The 18,232-nt window shown below is 46.5% G+C and overlaps 1 protein-coding gene across 3 annotated transcripts in view; it reads left to right on the plus strand.

Annotated features, from left to right (window-relative positions):
• MYO1E (myosin IE) overlaps nt 1-18,232 on the plus strand; it is a 177,875-nt gene that overhangs the window by 142,836 nt on the left and 16,807 nt on the right. For all 3 annotated transcript variants that reach the window (XM_036440246.2, XM_036440256.2, XM_045582052.1), the window contains 6 exons: nt 2,174-2,318; nt 5,990-6,104; nt 6,307-6,476; nt 8,512-8,657; nt 15,334-15,480; nt 16,964-17,121. In XM_036440246.2, coding sequence (XP_036296139.1) covers nt 2,174-2,318; nt 5,990-6,104; nt 6,307-6,476; nt 8,512-8,657; nt 15,334-15,480; nt 16,964-17,121 — 881 coding nt within the window. The remainder of the gene's footprint in view (nt 1-2,173; nt 2,319-5,989; nt 6,105-6,306; nt 6,477-8,511; nt 8,658-15,333; nt 15,481-16,963; nt 17,122-18,232) is intronic.

The following is an 18,232-nucleotide window of genomic DNA, read 5'->3' on the forward strand; positions in this document are numbered from 1 at the left end:
AGTCATTGGTGTGGGAGGCCGGGAGAGGCTTACCTAAGAGGTGGATCATCTCATACAATAAAGCCTCATTGACTCTGTCCTCTCACATTCAAGTTTTTATCATTTTGGTGGTGGATTAGACTAGGAATAACTTCACCCCCACATCTCTATAAATTAAAGGGGCCATTCCACCTATTGTGTAAGCAGCGCTGTATGAAAGGGAATATGTAGGAGGCTGAGAAAACAAATTTGTAGAGCTCTTGCATTGTTATAACAGCATCCCTTTGCTGGCAAAGAGCTGAGATGTTGATTATGAAAGGCTTTTTAACCAGGTCGGTAACACTAGCTTTGGCCCAAGTTTCTCAGCCTCAGCTACGGACATTTGGGCTGGGCGAGTCTTCATTGAGAGGGCCATCCTGTGCTTTGTAGGATGTTCAGCAACCTCCTTGGCCTCTACCCACTAGATGCCAATAGTGCGCCCACCCCTCCCCCCTTCCTCTGTACCCCTTTCCTCGAGTTGTGACAACCAAAAACATATCCAGGCAATTACCTAATATCCCTGGGAGGGGGTGGGAGTGGGGGCAAAGCCAGTTGCAAACCATAGCTTATATAATCATTTACATTTTTGCAAAACTGCATTTTTACAAAATATTCTTTTCCAATTAAGAGAAAACAATTCAATGCAGAAAATAGTGAATGAAAAGTGTTTCCTCCATCTATCCCTAATTCAGAAAAGCCTGCCATAATAATTTCAAAACATTTATAGTTTTATTCCTCAATATTTTTCCTATACTTAAAAACTTTGATCCTTGCAAATTCTCTCTGATTGGCATTACTGTTGCAAAATATCAAATATTTTAAGCATCTAAACTTGATTTTTTTTTTTTGAGAAATCAATTCTGAAAGACCTCCTTTCTTCCCTAATATTTAAAAACAAACAAACAAGCCAGAGAACCTGACTTCCATAAGCAATGCTGTGAACTCTCAGCTCTTGGACGAGCAGGAAATCCACACTGTCCTCACAAGAATGCCTGGGGGCCCTGAGCAGGCTGTCTTACTGTTTGCAGCAGCTCCTGAAGCGAGCTGTGACATGACCTCCTTGGTTATGAGATTCCGACCTTTCTCGGGTGCCATGCTAGCTTCGTGAATCCACGCATGGCACGTTCCTCTGCAGCTCACACAGAGTAGACATGGAGATGATCTATCCTTCTCAGCTCTTCTGCTGTGGGCTTTCCCATTAGAAAAGACAAATGGACAGCCCTGATTGTAAAAAGCAGGCTTTTTTGATGTCATACTTCATGTGATTCGAGAAGACTAGGAAGATAATAAAATTTGGAAGGAAATTTATTTTTCAATAAAAAGTACATTCTTAGTCTCCCACTCAAAAAAGCAGGCCATGTGTGTCAATGGGCAGAGACAACGCAGTTTTCCATTAGATGTGTGAGTCTGGGATCCTGGTCATAACAGGGTCTTCCACTGACTGTCTCAACATATGATCCTCTGTGAACCATTTCATACCGTCACTCTCTCCGAGGCTGAGAGAAAAGGCTTTGTGTATAGAGTTATTTTCTAGGTGTCCACAGAAAGGCTGCCCACTTAGAAAAAGAAAGTGACTAAAGGGAAAGGATGTGTTAATACCCAGCACAACTATCCACATGTGCATGCATGATACACCTTGGGAAGGAAGCCCACAGGTTTAAACAGACCAGTGGTTCAGACCCTACCCAGAGCTTAAAAAAGAGGGTCCCAGGTTTGATGCTGGCCAAGGACACATGCCCAGGTTTCAAGGGGTTGGAGGGTGTGCAGGAGGCAGCCAATCAATGATTCTCTCTCATCATGGATGTTTCTATGTCTCTCCCTCTCCCTTCCTCTCTAAAAACAATAAAGAAATATATTAGAGACAGAGAGAGGGGGGGGGGAGGGAGGAAGGAAGGGGGAAAAGGGAATGAGGGAGGGGAGGGCAGTGGAGGGGGGAAAGGGAAGGAAAAGTAGACTTTAAGCAGAGTATTACCATGAAAATGGCCAGATAGGGAGGGAGGAGGACACATCCCAGACCCAGTGGACTTTGCAGCTGTCGAGATCCATCCCTAAGCCTTAAACGTTGGTGAATGGATCGCCTGGACCCAGCAACACCAGGTGCGTTTGGGGGCCGTGCAGTCTGGGCCTGATCCTTCTCTCCCCATTACCCTCACAGGTACGCCATTCTGACCAAAGCCACCTGGCCCGCGTGGAGAGGAGATGAGAAGCAAGGTGTCCTCCACCTGCTGCAGTCCGTCAACATGGACAGTGACCAGTTCCAGCTCGGGAGGAGCAAAGTGTTCATCAAAGCACCTGAGTCTGTGAGTGCGCGCCGACCCCTCCCACAGCACAGCTGGCCTCCTTTTCTCGTCCTTGGGCTCGTGCCTGAATGTACTCTCCTCCAAGGTCTTCCTTCGCTCCCAATCTAAGCATGGGTCATTCCCACACCCCTGCTCCCTCATAGCCTTCAGAGCACTCAACACGTACAGAAATGTACCATCATGTCACGGTTTCTTTTCTTACTTAGTGTCGCTGTCCCATCATAGATGGGCATCTCCTTGAGGCCAGCACTCCTGCCTGCACTGTATGCCCTTGTGTCCTCGAGGCCTGGCATAAAAAGCAGCTCATGGCAGGTGCCCACTCGTGGTTTATCGTGTCCAACAGTGTCTGAGCTAAAAGGGGCTTCTTTGTCCCACCACAAGGCTTAGCTAAACCCATGTCCTCACCTGGGTTAACAGCAAACAGCCCCAGGCTTCCTCTTAGCAGGCGGAGCAGGGCTTGGGGATGAGAGCAGAGGCATCTGGAAGACCAGGAGAGAGACGGAGAGGGGATGAATAGATAGGAGGAGAAATCTCCGGGTCTATAGAGAATCAGCATTTGCCTGTAAGGAATTCAAATAATTTTGCAATTCACGAGCTTATCTTTCCTGGTCGCTGGGAGCCCAGTGAGTGTCCATAAGAGATTCTCAGTGGAGCAGAGCCCCTCCGTTCTGGCCGGTGAGCTCTGGGCGGTGGAATGGAGCATTGCTTTTTACCTTGGAGAGAACCTGCTGGAACTAGCCAGGTTTGGCATCAACATTTCTCCAGGTTCCTAGAACAGTCACAAGACTGCATTTCAGGGGGCTGTGGTAAACGTGGCAAAATTAACCATTCAGGCGAAGGGAAGCTTGCCGTGTGGAGAACACGAGAATTCGCTGTGCTGGTAGCAATGGGAACACTTGACTTCAGCCAGGTCCTGGTCCGGTGGCACGTTTTCTTCCTGTCTGGAAGGGGGCCACGGCTGCTGTCCGGCCTGCCCCAGAGGACCAGCCTGACACCCACAGATGATAAGAGCTGTGAGTGAATGGCTTTATGAACCGTAAAGGTATTAAATAAATAAATGGCACACATCAATAGAGCCCTTTTATGAAAAGTTTGTGGTAGCATTTTCCCCTCTTGAGTTATTTGCAGCTACCCAGTGACTTCATTTCCAAATATAAAATGAAAATGTTGTGTCATGCACCATTAGGCAGCCCACAGAGCAGTTCCTGTTCCTTCTAAAACGGGGCGGGTGATTGATCAGGACAATGCAGAGCCCCTCTGTTGGCTCATGCCCGCTTTTACTTTTTCCACTTGTTCAATGTTCACATATAATTAAAACAGCCTCAAGGGTTTGCATACTCTTTTTTTTTTTTTTTTTTTTCTGATTCAGTAGAGCTTTGGGGTTTTTGTTCCAAAATCAAGATTTATTTTTGGTTTTCCTTTTCCTTACCTTCCTCCCAGTTGCTTTATCATCTTCTTTTCCCATCTATTCACACTCACACACACACACAGGCACACACACACAAACATACACACACACACACACTCCATCACCACCACTCTCCTCCCCACCACTCGTCCGCCCACAGTTAGCCCTCACATTGCAAATGTTTGTACAAAATATTGGTTTTTAAAAGTCCACGTGGTGATTTTTTTTTTGCTTGCCTTGTACAGTGAACGTGCTGAATATACGAAATAGCCCATTTGTTTTAAGAACCCACAGGAGCCATCAGGCACCACAGGGTTTGGTTTGCTTATTTGTTACATGTGTCTGCGATTGGGGGTTTCTGTTTTTGTTTTCTCTCTTTTTTCCTTCAACTTCCCTGACTTCGAACCCACACTGCCTTTGAAAAGAACCTAAAACGCAGCTAATCTTTGAAACAGTCTATTGGACGTGGGGAATCGGTTGCCTCCCCATCCTTTCTGAGTCACGGTGTATTTTCTCCGGCGCCCCCAGAATAGTTGTGGGAAAGAAGAAATCAAGACTTACACAAAAACCCAACACACAAGATAAGAAACACCCACGAGTAGTCTCACAACAGGCAACCGCAGGCCAGTGTTGTCAACATTCTGTCCATGGGAAACCATGTCGTCTCTTTTGTGCGTGGCCCTGTGGGCTGCAGATGGAGCGCCCCGCCCTCGGTAGTTCTCCTTTGAGAGGTGGTTGTTGCTCAGCTGGGCTGTGGGGAGGGGAGGTTGAGTGACAGGAGCGGGTAGATGTGGCTCCTGCGAATAGACCCAGATAAATAGAGACAACAAATCAGGCCCAGCTGCCTTCAGACCAGGGAGGCTTGTTTACTTCTGGAACACTTTTGCAATGACCGAGCATCCTCTTTTACTTGGGGTTTTTATTGGTGCATTTTATTATTTTTCCTGGAGAGTCACATGAGCCACCTCCTGGGTGAGTGCAGAAGTTTCCCACCGTGTTGTGAGTGGAATAAGTGCGGGTTTGTAGAGGAGGACTTCTGTGGCAAAGGGAGGAAGAGCCGAGGCTGGCAGAGCCTTTGGTACACTTTCCAGCCCGACCCAGCCTGCGTGCCAGTGTCCTCACCTGTAAAATGGAAATAGGTAACTTTGTGCAGTTGTTGAGGGGCTGAATGAAAAAAAAAAAAAAAAGGTATAAAGCATCTAGAATGATCCCTGACCTGCGGCAGGCACGCGTACATCGTAGCTCATTGTTATCGTCTTCATTATTCCAGAGCTCCACGGAGTGGGGTGCAACAATCAGTGCTCATTGTTAGCACGGCCTGAGTCTCAAGACCTGCCAGTGTCTGATACGGGCCCTTCAACCAAACAACCTCGGTTTCTCCTGGGGAACCCAGGTCCCAGGCAGCACATCGTTGGTCCTGCTCTCGTCACCATGGTGACTGTCCTCTGCCCTGGGGCTCCTGGGAGAACTCCCTGCACTTCCATGGAATTGAGCGCAGGGCAGTCCTCCTTCCACAGCGGCACAAACTCGGCTCCTGGTAAAGCCGGGATGTCCTGCTAAGAGACTGCAGCGCTAACCCGCAGACTCCACCAACTCATTCGATCCTCTTTGGATCAAGGTGGGGGGAGGAAGTGGAGAAATCCTGAAGCATTTATGTGATTCTCACAGAGATTATGAGCAGATACGTTTATGAAGGTCCCACTGGATACACTCAGATCCAACTGTTTTCCTTTTTTGTTGTTGTTAAAAATATGTGTGTGTGTGTGTGTGTGTGTGTGTGTGTGTGTGTGTGTGTACAATAGATAAAAGTTAAACAACATCCCCTACCAGTCATTTCTTTTGTGTGTGTGTGTGTGTGTGAGAGAGAGAGGGGGGGGGGGGGATTGAAGTTATGTTTATTTGAGAGGAAAATGAGAATTGTGGACTTTGAGGGGGATCTGGATTGGAATTCTGATCCGTCTACTTGCTAGGTTGGGGACTTTGAACAAGTTAGTCCTCCTGAGTATTAGTTTTCTTATCTATGAAGTGGAAACTAATGTTAAACAGAGGACATGGTTGTTCAGGGGCAGTAAATGAAATTACAGGTAGAAGTGGGTAGAACAACAGTGTTTAATACCAGTCATTTCTTCTCCTCTGTGCCTGAGTGTGAGGCGCTGCTTGCCACGTGTGGCGTGGACTAAACCACGTGCCCCTGAAATAACCGAACAAAAGTGATGCTCAGGTCTTCTGAACTGGCTCCCATTTGTCTTCTTTACGGTCACAGCTATTTCTCCTGGAGGAAATGAGAGAGAGGAAGTATGATGGGTATGCTCGAGTGATACAGAAATCCTGGAGGAAGTTCGCGGCCCGGAAGAAATACGTCCAAATGAGGGAAGAAGGTATTTCCGTCATTTTGTTTCGTGCTTCTGACAGACCTCAAGAATAAGTTTGAGCTTAGGTGAAAGTTACAAGTTTATTGTCCTTCACATGTCATGTTGTGTGTGAAAAGCCTTGCATCCCTTCAGAGTTTCTCCGTGTGAGTATGTCCCTCCTTTTTCGGGGGCCTGACCCTCCTCCCTTCTCTGCCTCATGGACTTGCAGCCTCAGACCTCCTGCTGAACAAGAAGGAGAGGAGGAGAAACAGCATCAACAGGAACTTCATCGGGGATTACATCGGGATGGAGGAGCACCCAGAACTCCAGCAGTTCGTGGGCAAGCGGGAGAAGATCGATTTTGCAGACACAGTGACCAAGTATGACAGGAGGTTCAAGGTACACGCTGCCCACCCAAGTCACCAAGCAGATTCCTTAGTTGTAAAACTAACTCATTTTGCTTTTCTTATTATCAAAACAGAACATGCTCGTTATAGAAAAACTTAGAAAATACAGAGAAGCCAAAAGAAAAATAGCTACCTATATCCAGAAACAGTGTTAACATTTTGTGTGTGTCCTTTAAGAATTTTTTTACATAGACATATTTCTGTATATTTCATTTTATAAAAATGAGATCTATATTACATGCTGGTTTATTTTTCTGGGGTTTTTTGTTGTTGTTGTTGTTGTTGTTGTTTGGTTGGTTGTTTGTTTGTTTTAATATGCCAGGGAGAACTTTCCATATTATACATGTATCAATATAGGTTATTTTGTTTAGCTGCATAATATTCCATTAAGCAGATACTACATTTTTAATCAACTTTTCATTAATCTTTTTTTTTACTATCACTAAAAAAAGGTGCAGTGAGCATCCTTTCATGCATATCTTTGTGCATCTATCTGCTGGTGCTTTTAGAGAAAATTATAGGAATGGAATTGTTGGGCCCAAAGATTCAGAATGTCAGCAGGATGGCAGTGCTCTAACTCATCTTCTCCCTGGGACTGACTAGCAAATTTTCTCGGGGCCACTGGAGGGACAGCTGACGTTTTAACCTATTCCCTTAGGCATTTTCTTTTGCCTAGTAAAATCTTGGCCCTAAAAGTGAAATCTGAAGCCACTGTAGTTCGTGATCCATTAAGAGCTTTTTTATTTATTTATTTATTTGGTTTTCGGCCAGGTTAAAAAAAAAAAAAAATGAAATAAATAGCCGAAACCGGTTTGGCTCAGTGGTAGAGCATCAGTCTGTGGACTGAAAGGTCCCAGGTTCGATTCCGGTCAAGGGCATGTACATAGGTTGTGGGCACATCCCCAGTAGGGGGTGTGTAGGAGGCAGCTGGTCAATGTTTCTCTCTCATCGATGTTTCTAGCTCTCTCTCTCCCTCTCCCTTCCTCTCTGTAAAAAAAATCAATAAAATATATTTTTAAAAAATGAAATAAATAACAGTATTAGTAAGAAGAATGATGCTGTTTTGCTGAAATCAAATCATCTCTTATACCCCGAGTGTGGTGCCAGCTGTTCCGCGTGAACAAGCTTGAGTACGCATGTCTCTCAATGATATTTGGGTATAAGGTGGTCAGTGGCCCCCATATTCCAAAACCTGTTCATATTTTATTTTAAAAAATGTTTTTATTGACTCTTTAGAGAGAGAGAGAGAAATGAAAAGACCATTAATTTGTTGTTCCACTTATTGATACATTCATTGATTGCTTCTTGTTTGTACCCTGGCTGGAGATTGACCATCAACCTTAGCATATCAGGATGATGCTCTAACCAACTGAGCTATGCAGCCAGGGCCTCATATTCAATTTTTAAAGATTATCATTGAAATGAAAATTTATCCATTTTCTTTTTTATATATTTTTATTGATTTCAGAGAGGAAGGAAGAGGGAGAGAGAGATAGAAACATCAATGATGAGAGAGAATTATTGACTGGCTGCCTCTTGCACCTCCACTACTGGGGATTGAGCTCACAATTCAGGCATGTGCCCTTGACTGGGATCGAACCTGGGACCCTTCAGTCCACAAGCCGATGCTCTATCCACTGAGCCAAACCGATTAGGGCAAAATTTATCCATTTTCAAAAGAAAAAATGTTATGGGCTCAAAAAATACATATGCAGACACTCGAGGCATCCCTGTTTGAGAAATGTTCTGTAGCAGATAACTGGCAGGGTCACCTTATGCATTGGTTTGCCCACAACTGTCCCTTTATACCTGTTATCTGATATCTTAGGTGGATCCAGTTGAGTTCGCCGTTTTTGTATCAGAGAGAGTCAGATACCATTAATGTCATATGTGTCAGCCTAATAATTATTAATAGTGTTCCCATCACTACCCAAAGCAGCTCTCCTCATGGGGTAGCAGGTGCCCACTTTCTGGACAGCTGTCCCTCTGGCGTGCCTACCCCCTTCTGAAAGCGCCTCTCCTTCCAGGGCATCAAGCGTGACCTGATTCTCACTCCGAAGTGCTTGTACCTCATTGGCCGAGAAAAGGTCAAGCAGGGCCCAGACAAAGGGCAAGTGAAGGAAGTGCTGAAGCGGAGAATCGAGATGGAGAGGATCTTGTCCGTGTCCCTCAGGTGAGTGGCAAGGGGTGCCCCGGGCCTCCTCACTATTGCCATTGCTGTTCCTAAAAGGCAGATGAAAGGCCTGTCAGGTCCCCTGGCGTCGCCATCGTGATGAAGAGAACAGTCTACTTGTCTTCCCTCAGGGGGCGTGGCCTTCCTTGGTCCCAGGGATCCTGATGTGACAGGAAGACCCACCTCAGATGTCTCAAGGAAGAGCTGCAGGCGCTGTCTGGCTTCCAGGTCTTCCTGAGCCTGGGGCTCGTTGGCTGGGTTACAGCCTGAGCCACGCCCTTCCTGACTCTCTTGTCCCAGAGGCTGAGCTGCCCTTGGTGTTCGGAAGAACCCAACTGAAGCTTCTCCCTTTTCTGGCGTGGGGTCCAGCCATCCCGGAGAGAAGCTGGGTTAGCTGCAGCGAGGCCGGCTCCGGAGCACGTGCTCGTCAGGCTGAGGGTGATTGCTGTTCTTCCCATTATATCACCCAGTTCTGTCCTCAGAGCATTCGAGGGGGACCTGATGGTAAAGAATCAGGCCTATGTTTGTATCACACACTCTGACACCTTCTTGGGTCAAGTCCTTGAGGCTTATCAAGGTGTCGGGCATTCACACCCAAATGTTTTCCTTCTGTCTTTTGTTGTCTTTTTGACAGCATCTGGGAATACCGTGTCTCCTGGTAACACCAGCTTCTTTTTCTGCTTCCTCTTTAGCAGTCATGGTCTGGACACGTGCTTCCTTGTGGCCTTCCCTTGCTAGAAACGGCAATAATAAATGAGGAATTTAGCCTGAAAGCTGTCCTGATACGATAGGGAAAAGAAAGAGCTTGAGTCATTTTAGCTTGTAATTTCTGCACGTTGTAGTCACTGAGCCTCATGTGCACCAAGATTAACACTGTCCCCTAGTTTCCTTCATTCATTGGGCTAACCAGCCACCTAAACCAATGAACAGATTGGGGATGGTGTGTATAGAATCAAACCCAGAGTAGAAATTGATTGTGGTTATCAGACTACCAAGTGTGTGTGTGTGTGTGTGTGTGTGTGTGTGTGTGTGTGTGGTGTTCAAAATATTTCAATATAGAGGAAGATTTTAACACTTCAGAAGATTTTTTGCACTTCAGAAAAAACCATGTTATAACGTGTATGTGTGTTTTGAGGCTGACTGTGTGACTACTGGCAGGAAGGACCACCTAGTGACTCTAGTTAAGACCATCAAAGTGTCCCACACACTTGATCTTTCAGCCCCTCTCTGTCTGTTATAAAATAATCACTGTCAAAGCAAAACGGGCCCTCAGCTCCCTGTTCAAACAAACCACCATTCAGAAACAATTATGAGACCGTTTGGGAAATGTGAGCATGACTAAATATTTGAGAGGAAGGGTTCATTGTGCATTTCTTTAGGCATGATAATGATATTGTGATTATTTTTATTTAAAGAGGCTTTGTCTTTTAGAGACTCACACTGAAATATTTAAGGATAAAGTAATATGACTTTACACTTTGGTCCAGAATAGCCTGGCTTGTGTGTGGAGTGAGAGTGCAGATATGACTGTGGGTTGGGAATTGTTTACACTTGACATGTGGAGGTTCATTCTACTCTATATATTTAAAATTTTTCATAGTCAAAAGTTTTTTCTAATCCTCCAGTAGACATCATATTTTAGAAGTCTTTTCTTTACCTTTTATAAATATGCTGAAATATACCTGGTTGAATTAGAATTGAAATATATATATATATATATATATATATATATATATATATATATTGATTTCAGAGAGGAAGGAAGAGTGAGATAGAAATATCCATAATGAGAGAGAATCATGGATCGGCTGCCTCCTGCAAGTCCCCCACTGGAGATGTGCCTAATTGAAATTTTTTAACTTAACAAGAAAAAAAAAAAATAGGGTCGGCCCAGTAGCTGGGAGAGACGAGGACTACAGCTGTCCAAGGGACTCTGTGAACAGGAAAATCCTCATCTAAGACTCATTAGACAGGACCACTGATGCTGGCTTCTGCCTTCCCTGGAGACCTGGGGAGAATGTGGGGAGGTGGCATTTAGTTGAGACATAAGGTTTTCAAGGCCCGGAGTCTGCTGACAGGCCAAGCATGCGTCAGTTTTGGAAGAACCCTTCCAGAGCTGCTACCTGTCCAAGTACTGACCTGGCTCCTATTGGAAAAGCTCAGTTTGCTGAAAGGGTGGCCACAAGGTGTCTAGCCTATGCTCTTTGCTTTCCTGTTTTTAGGCAATGAAATTGGTACTATAAAGTCTCATATGTGGGGACTCTGTCTGATGAAGCTTCCAGTAGCCCTTCTCATTCCCATAGCTGATCATGCCTAAGACCAAAATGCCACGTGACTGCCCGTCTTTGTATGCGATGGGCAAAGCAACCTGTAAGAGGGGCTTTAGACAGAGGCGCCAGCTTCTCGGGTCACAACGTTCTTGCCCAGGTATTGCATTCACCACTTGCCCTAAGCCTCTGGTGGTCAGAGCAGCCCGCTTCCCCACCTGCTCAGCTGACCTGAGGACATACTGAAATCTTGTTGTGACTCCTCGTGGCCTTTGAGGGTTGGGAACCTAGAAGTCATCGGCAATTGGAACTGACCACCTACCTTGTGTTCAGCCCTGGATTCGAAGGTGAATGAGACATAGTTACCACCTCAGGGAGCCCCTCCCACTCCGGAAGGGGGAGCGGACCCCCGAGGAAACATGTGCCCCAGGTTAGAAGCATTCGGAGAGGGATGCACGGGGCAGGCCTGGTGTTCAAAGACAGGAAGGAGCCTTTCTTTGCACCTGCAGCCAGGTGGCCGGTGATGTTCTCATACAACCTATCCCTGCACTTTCTCAGAGAAACTCATAGATTCCCAGCTTGGTGCCACGGGTTTCCCTGATGGTGGAGCTCTGGAGAAGGTCTGTTTGCTTCTGGGTTTATCTTGGTACTTTCCAGGTTGCTCAAAGAAGCATTTATTTCATAATCAGGAACAATTTTTACAAAGGCAGGGCCAGCTCAGCAAATTGCCTTTTCGGCTTTTAGGTGGGGAAATGCCTTTCAGACTTCACTCAGTGTGTTGTAACTAACATTTTTTGAAGAAGATACTGGTTCAGAGAGTAAAACAAGATTTTCTAATGCTGTCAGCAATACCACAAGAAGCCACAAAGATGAAGGGATAAAAACAAGCAGAGAGCCAAGCAGGGATGAGACCGGGGCGGGAGCTTTCAGCACGGGTGCAGACATCTGCAAGGAATTGCAGCCTAAGCACATGAATAAGACGAGGGCGAAATCCAATGATAAGTCTGGTGGGGTTTTTTTTTTAAAGAATAAATACATGTAAAAGCTTTGTTTCCAGATCTAGGAGCATGGCCTGAGGAGAAAGAAATGGGCTGGAACTCTGGCCTGGACAAGGATGGGTTCACCGACTCCCAAGCCTGGGTCAGGAAAGGGAGGGGTTTTGAATTTGATGGTTGAAGTCAAAGTGTCCAAACCATCTCTTCTTGTTTCCAGACTCATGCTGATAATTGACCTTGAAGTTTTGTCCTGCTTGCTTTTTTTCTTCTTCTTTTCTTTATGGTAATAAATCTAAGCACATTAAACTCCTCAGGATTACTTAAGTTGGGCTCATTTAGCCCCGCTGAATAATCAATCCCGCCTACAGTACAGCCAGACAAACAAACACGTCTGGACAAGTTAAAGAATGTTTTGAGTCCAGTCACCTCAACAGGAGTGTCATACCTGCCCCCACCTGCCAGAAAGTGGTGCATGTTTCACTCTTCCCCGTTGGGTACACTCCCTTTCTAACGCAGCTGTCTCTCACTCTTGTGCTAGGATGCTCGGACTTCATTTCATCAATTCGAAAGGAATGGGAGAGCTGTTTTGAGCAGCTTTTATCTAAGTGTCCTTTGGATTTTTGAATTAAGCCAATCCCAGAATTTTTCTAAAAATAGGAAGATGGCCCTAACTGGTTTGGCTCAATGGATAGAGCATCGGTCTGCGAACTGAAAGGTCCCAGGTTCAATTCCGGTCAAGGGCATGAACCTTGTTTGCTGGCAGATCCCCAGTAGGAGATGTGCAAGAGGCAGCTCCTCGATGTTTCTCTCTCATCAGTGTTTCTAGTTCTATCCCTTTCTCTTCCTCTCTGTAAAAAAAATCAATAAAATATATATTTTAAAAAATAAAAATAGGAAGAGGATAGTAGCTTTGTAGCCTCAACCCTCTGAGGTATATTATTCTCAAACTTTAAGAAAAGTTTCTAATTCCTAGTTTAGGAACCAGAAGGTAGAGTGGAGATTGTCCATTGTCCTGTAATATCCATTCTCTCCTCTACCTATTAATGGCTGGCAACCTACCCAAGGACTACATTTCCCAAGCTTCCTTACAGCTAGGTGTAGCCATGTGACAGTGCTAGCTAGGGTGGTGTGAGAAGTGACTTATACCACTGCTTAGTCATTTCTATAAAGGGAAGGAATGGAAAGATGCGGGGCTCCCTGGTACTGTAGAGCTGTCGTGTTGGCCCTGGTGTTGATTTTACACATGCTGTTGAGTGACAGATGCAAAAGCTGTACCTGTTGTTGAAACCACTGGTTGTCAGGGTCCTCAACACAACAGAAAAAAACCTCTTTCCCAACTCTAGAGAGTGAGGAAGTCTGGCTGTGATGTGGGGATGTTTGAAAACAAACTCCTGAGGAAATGATGGTGACCAGGTGCTCTACCAGGTGGCCATTACATGACCTAAAATGCCTGGAAGTATTCTGACTTCACATCCAGGGATGACTCCTTGGGGTCCTTGTCTTCAATGACTAAGCTAGGGGCCAGCTCCTTCTCCAGGTGATGGTATCTTGCTGCTCGTGTGCCCCACCCCCCTGTGGTTGGTTTACGCTGCCATGCTGTGCCTTTGGATTCCAGCTGTGTTGTGGTCCTGCCCTGGACCTCTTCTCCTGTGGATTACCAAGCTCCTTCCTGTAGGGAGGCTGGGGCTGAGGTGTCCGGGAGAGAGGCTATGGCTACAGCCTCTGGCCTGATCGGTTCGGGTCCTGAGCTTCCCGCCTCAGCCCAGAAAGAGAACGTTCCTGACAAGGCTGGGATAGCCCGACAAGGCCCTCTCTGCCCAAGGAAGACCCCTGGTCCCACAAACTGCCCACCCCGACCTGGTATTCATGGGACTGAACAGAGAGACCTCATGAGTTGCAGTTTAAATGCATCAGATTCTACATGGAAGAAGGATCCCTCATCTCAGATTCTCCACACTCCAGCCCTCCTTGCTGGCCCTGCCCTCTGGCTTTGTCACAGACCACAATCCCACAGGACCGTGGTACCAGGGGCCCTGAGAGCAGGGCACAGCTCCTGAGTGACACCCCTGGGCTCTGCTTCCTAAAAAGCTATGTCGTTGGCATTTCTTGCATGTGAAGGGATTAAAATTGGTGTGTGGTCAATTCATCAAGAGCGTTCGCTTACTTTGCTTTGAATGCCTAGAAAAACGCTTACCATGGCCAAGAAAATGTCATGTTAGAGTAGGGGTGTCGAACTCAATCAGAGAAGGGGCCAAAATCTAAAATCCAGCCTAAATCGCGGGCCGAATGGTTTACTGAACAGTCATAAACTGTCATTGTGATGGAAACGCAGCGGAGTGCAGTGATGACAGCACGGTGCGGGCCACATTGCAAGGCCTGGCGGGACGGATTTGGCCCGCGGGCCTTGTGTTTGACACATGTGCGTTAGAGGGTTGACTTTGCTGGTGGACAGTGGTGCTCGGAGGTCATTGTAAACCTGTACATTATAAAGCCTTTGGGGTGGTAGCTTCCTTCAGCTGGGCTGGAAACCTAACAGCAGGGGGGAACCCTCAATGGCGTGTGCGCTGTAATTTCCACAGAGTCTAGCTGGGCTGGGAGATGTTACTGTTTGTATAAGTGATTCCCCGCTGCCACTGGGTATTTTCCCCAGGACTGGGTTTCCCTCAGCCTCTTCCTTCCATTCCCCCTCCAGGCATGTTTGCCCCCCCCCCCCAGCTGTACCCTTTCCAAACATGCATTTCCTGCAAAGATATGCTTTCCCTGAGCCACAAAATGCACCCGATGGCACACGATGCTCGGGCTTGCTGCTGTCGGCTGGTGTGTCTGCCCTGCGGCGTGCGCACCTTCAGCAGCACCTGGCAGGCGTTATGAGCTGAGCACGAGGACCCAAAGGCTCCTAATGATGAGTGCATTTGAAGCCCAGGATGTTGGCTTCCCTTTTGGTAACTGAGCTTCCAGTTCTTCAAGTTAGGATTTATTATAGTAGCTGCAACCATGCCATCAGCTCTACTAGCTAGGGATTTATGTAGGACGGTTCATTCTCAGCCCGTTCTACTCAGTCGCGTTCTGGATTTACAAGATCTTAAGAACATAGAAATGAAGTTTGAAAATGGATTTTTAAGAAAGACTAAATGGATTTTTTTTTTTTTAAAGAATAAATCGTTCTCAAAGTTCTGCTTTTAGCCGTGATGTGGGAGAAGGGCTTCTGTGGATGCTGTGGGTGGGCTGTATACTTCCTCCCAGCAGCTTTCAGCAGCTCCGTTATGTAACTCCTTGTTGTGTTTTCTTGTAAAGATTATCCTTTACAGGAAGAAAGGCTAGAAACCTGGGGCTGTCTTACAGAACCAAAAAAATGAGTGAGAAAAGGATGGGTAAACAAAAGTGCAACTTTTCTTTTCTTTCTCATTTCTGCAGCACCATGCAAGATGACATTTTTATTGTTCACGAGCAAGAGTATGACAGTTTGCTTGAATCCGTCTTCAAAACTGAATTCTTAAGCCTCTTAGCAAAGCGTTACGAGGAAAAAACGCAGAGACAACTACCTCTGAAATTTAGCAACACGTAAGTTGGGGCCTGGGGCCCTGAGCTCACTGCCCAGGTCCAGGCTGAGAGGAGGGGAGGGCTGTGGGGAGGGCTTCCCCCCTGGCTGCCTTAGCTTCCCCCCATCTCCCACCCACCCCCACCCCCGCTCCCCACTTTCCGGAATCGTAGGGCTGCAGATTACAGTCCGATGGCTGCCATAGACTTTGAAAAGGTCACTTTTGTGTTTCTGTGAAACAATGACTTCACCAAAGGGTGTATTTTGCCGTTTGGACAAAAATCTGCAGGAAAGGGCAGATTTTTTTTTTTTATATATCGTCAATTAAAAAAATACTTTTATTTAGCAGAGTAGAGTAAGATCGGAAGAAAGAGAAAGTGAACAGAGTGGGAGCTTATTTCCCAAAATCAATGCATAATGCCTATGGGGGTGGGGCGAGAGGAGGCCCCAGCCGTGGGTCTTGGCTCGCCTGCCTTTGCTGTAACAACATGGCCTCGTGGGCCAGGTCCTGGAATACTGTCAAGCTTCTAATCCTAATTTGTCAGGTAAGAGTGATTTTTTTTTCTTAAATTTCCATCCATCAATGGAGATCTCTCTTACTACCCACAAGAATTCCAAAGTAAAGCCTTCATTCCATGATGAGGGAAACTTACCGTGATTGACGCTGTTGTGGTTGCATTGAAATAGATCCTGGTAATTGTATGGATTCTTTGCAGCTTCTCCAAGGAACCATTTGGCTACTCGGACCAGGGGCAGTTATTTTTTCTGGGAATTTGCAATAAGGGAATAACAAGAAAGGGAGATTAGGAAGAGCCAAGCCACTCAATAGAAAAATAGACAGCTACTTAAAATTATGATTTTTTTGGCCCAACCACGTGAAAAATAGGGTTTTTAAAAAGCAGACTATGGAATGGAATTGTGTGAGCGTAGAGGCAATATGAAAAATAAAAACTGGCTGGGCGGTTTGGAGTTGTGAGGAAGCCTCTCTGCTACTTGGATTTCGGTTGCTGAGCGCTATCTTTCTCTCTGTCTGGAGTGGGGTAATGGTGATGGACTAGGACCTAAGGAAATCATAACCATATTATATGCTCAGGAAGACCTGGGCTGACGTGTGTCTGGCAGCTCCCCATCCTCCACTCCCAGACCAGGGAAATCGGAGAGGGGCACCAGGACGCACCGCGGCGGGTGTGGCCTGGAGGGTGTCCCCTTCCTCCTGTCCCCGGGCAGTCCCACCTGAGTCCACCGCGGAGAGACACTGGTGCCTCCTCACCACCTGGTCCTCACAGGTGCCGGGCCCCACAGGCTCTGCCGCTGGCCTTGCTCACTCTCGTGCCAAACCGTGGCCGTCAGGCGCATCCCCCGGGCCTGGTGCTGGTTTGCAGGTCCCGGTCTGGCCTTGTTTGACAGCAGGTTCGCCCAGCAGCCGAACTCCACGCTGGGGAAGGGTGAGCTGCATTTTCTCTCTGCTTCATTCTGGCTTAACTCCAACCCATATGCTTCTCGCAGGCTTGAAGTCAAGTTGAAAAAAGAGAACTGGGGCCCCTGGAGTGCCGGAGGCTCCCGGCAGGTGCAGTTCCACCAGGGCTTCGGGGACCTGGCCATCCTCAAGCCAAGCAACAAAGTGCTGCAGGTCAGCATCGGACCCGGGCTGCCCAAGAACTCCCGTAAGTGTCTGCGGGCCCGAGCACCTGGGCTGGGCTCCCGGCTCCCCCGCACCCCCCCTTCCTCTGCCCCGCACATGACAGGTGCGCAGATCTCACCCAGCACACATGATAGGTGCGCAGATTTGCGGGGCAGTGACCCAGCACCTCTCCTGCCTCCTGCGCCCGGTTTTCCTCTGACTCAGACATCTCAGACTAAACCAACATCAAGGCAAATGCAGTTCAGCCTTTCTGAATGGTCCGATGGTTATGCCTGGTATTCCTGGCACCACAGAATTGTGTCGAAAACCAATCAGTTTGCTGGCTTAAAATTTCCCAGCCCTTTCTAGTCAGACGGTGTCAACAATGCAAATTGTATCCTTTCTGTCCATTTTAAAGAAATTGGCCACATTCACCACTCCCCACGGGGACTCGCTGTCCCTGTGCGTCACATCTAGCACTCCCACCTCCATTCAGAGCTCGGCATTGGACAACAGGCATGTGCCCACACACCCCGGGCTCACCCCTTCACCGGCCTTTGAGTCCTTTTCTATTTATAAGTCATATTTATAACATTATATTTATAATACACAGCATAGCATAATCATATATGCTACATATTTGCAGATAGAGGTATCTCTATAAAGTTTAGTCCATATATATATATATATATATATATATATATATAGTCAATGAAGAGTATGCCAGATATAAGATAGGCCTTTATGAAATCCATCTAACAGATAGGCTCTGGCATGCACTATGAGGACAGATCAATATAGATAAACAGCCAATCAGAAATTGTTGGTGAATGTCTGTGTATTACTCAGTACTTGCAGAAAACGGACCACATATTTAGGGGGATTATTGAAGGCACTTCTTTTTTATATATATATATATATTTTTTTTTTATTGATTTTATACTGAGAGGAAGGAAGAGAGAGAGAGAGTTAGAAACATTGATGAGAGAGAGTCATCGATCAGCTGCCTCTTGCACACCCCATACTGGGGATATGCCCGCAATCAAGGTACATGCCCTTGACCGGAATCGAACCTGGGACCCTTCAGTCCCCAAGCCGACGCTCTATCCATTGAGCCAAACCGGTCCCGGCATTTTTTTTTTTTTTTTAATGAT

This window comes from Pipistrellus kuhlii, unplaced genomic scaffold, assembly GCF_014108245.1.
Source record: "Pipistrellus kuhlii isolate mPipKuh1 unplaced genomic scaffold, mPipKuh1.p scaffold_m20_p_1, whole genome shotgun sequence".
Classification (NCBI taxonomy): Eukaryota; Metazoa; Chordata; class Mammalia; order Chiroptera; family Vespertilionidae; genus Pipistrellus; species Pipistrellus kuhlii.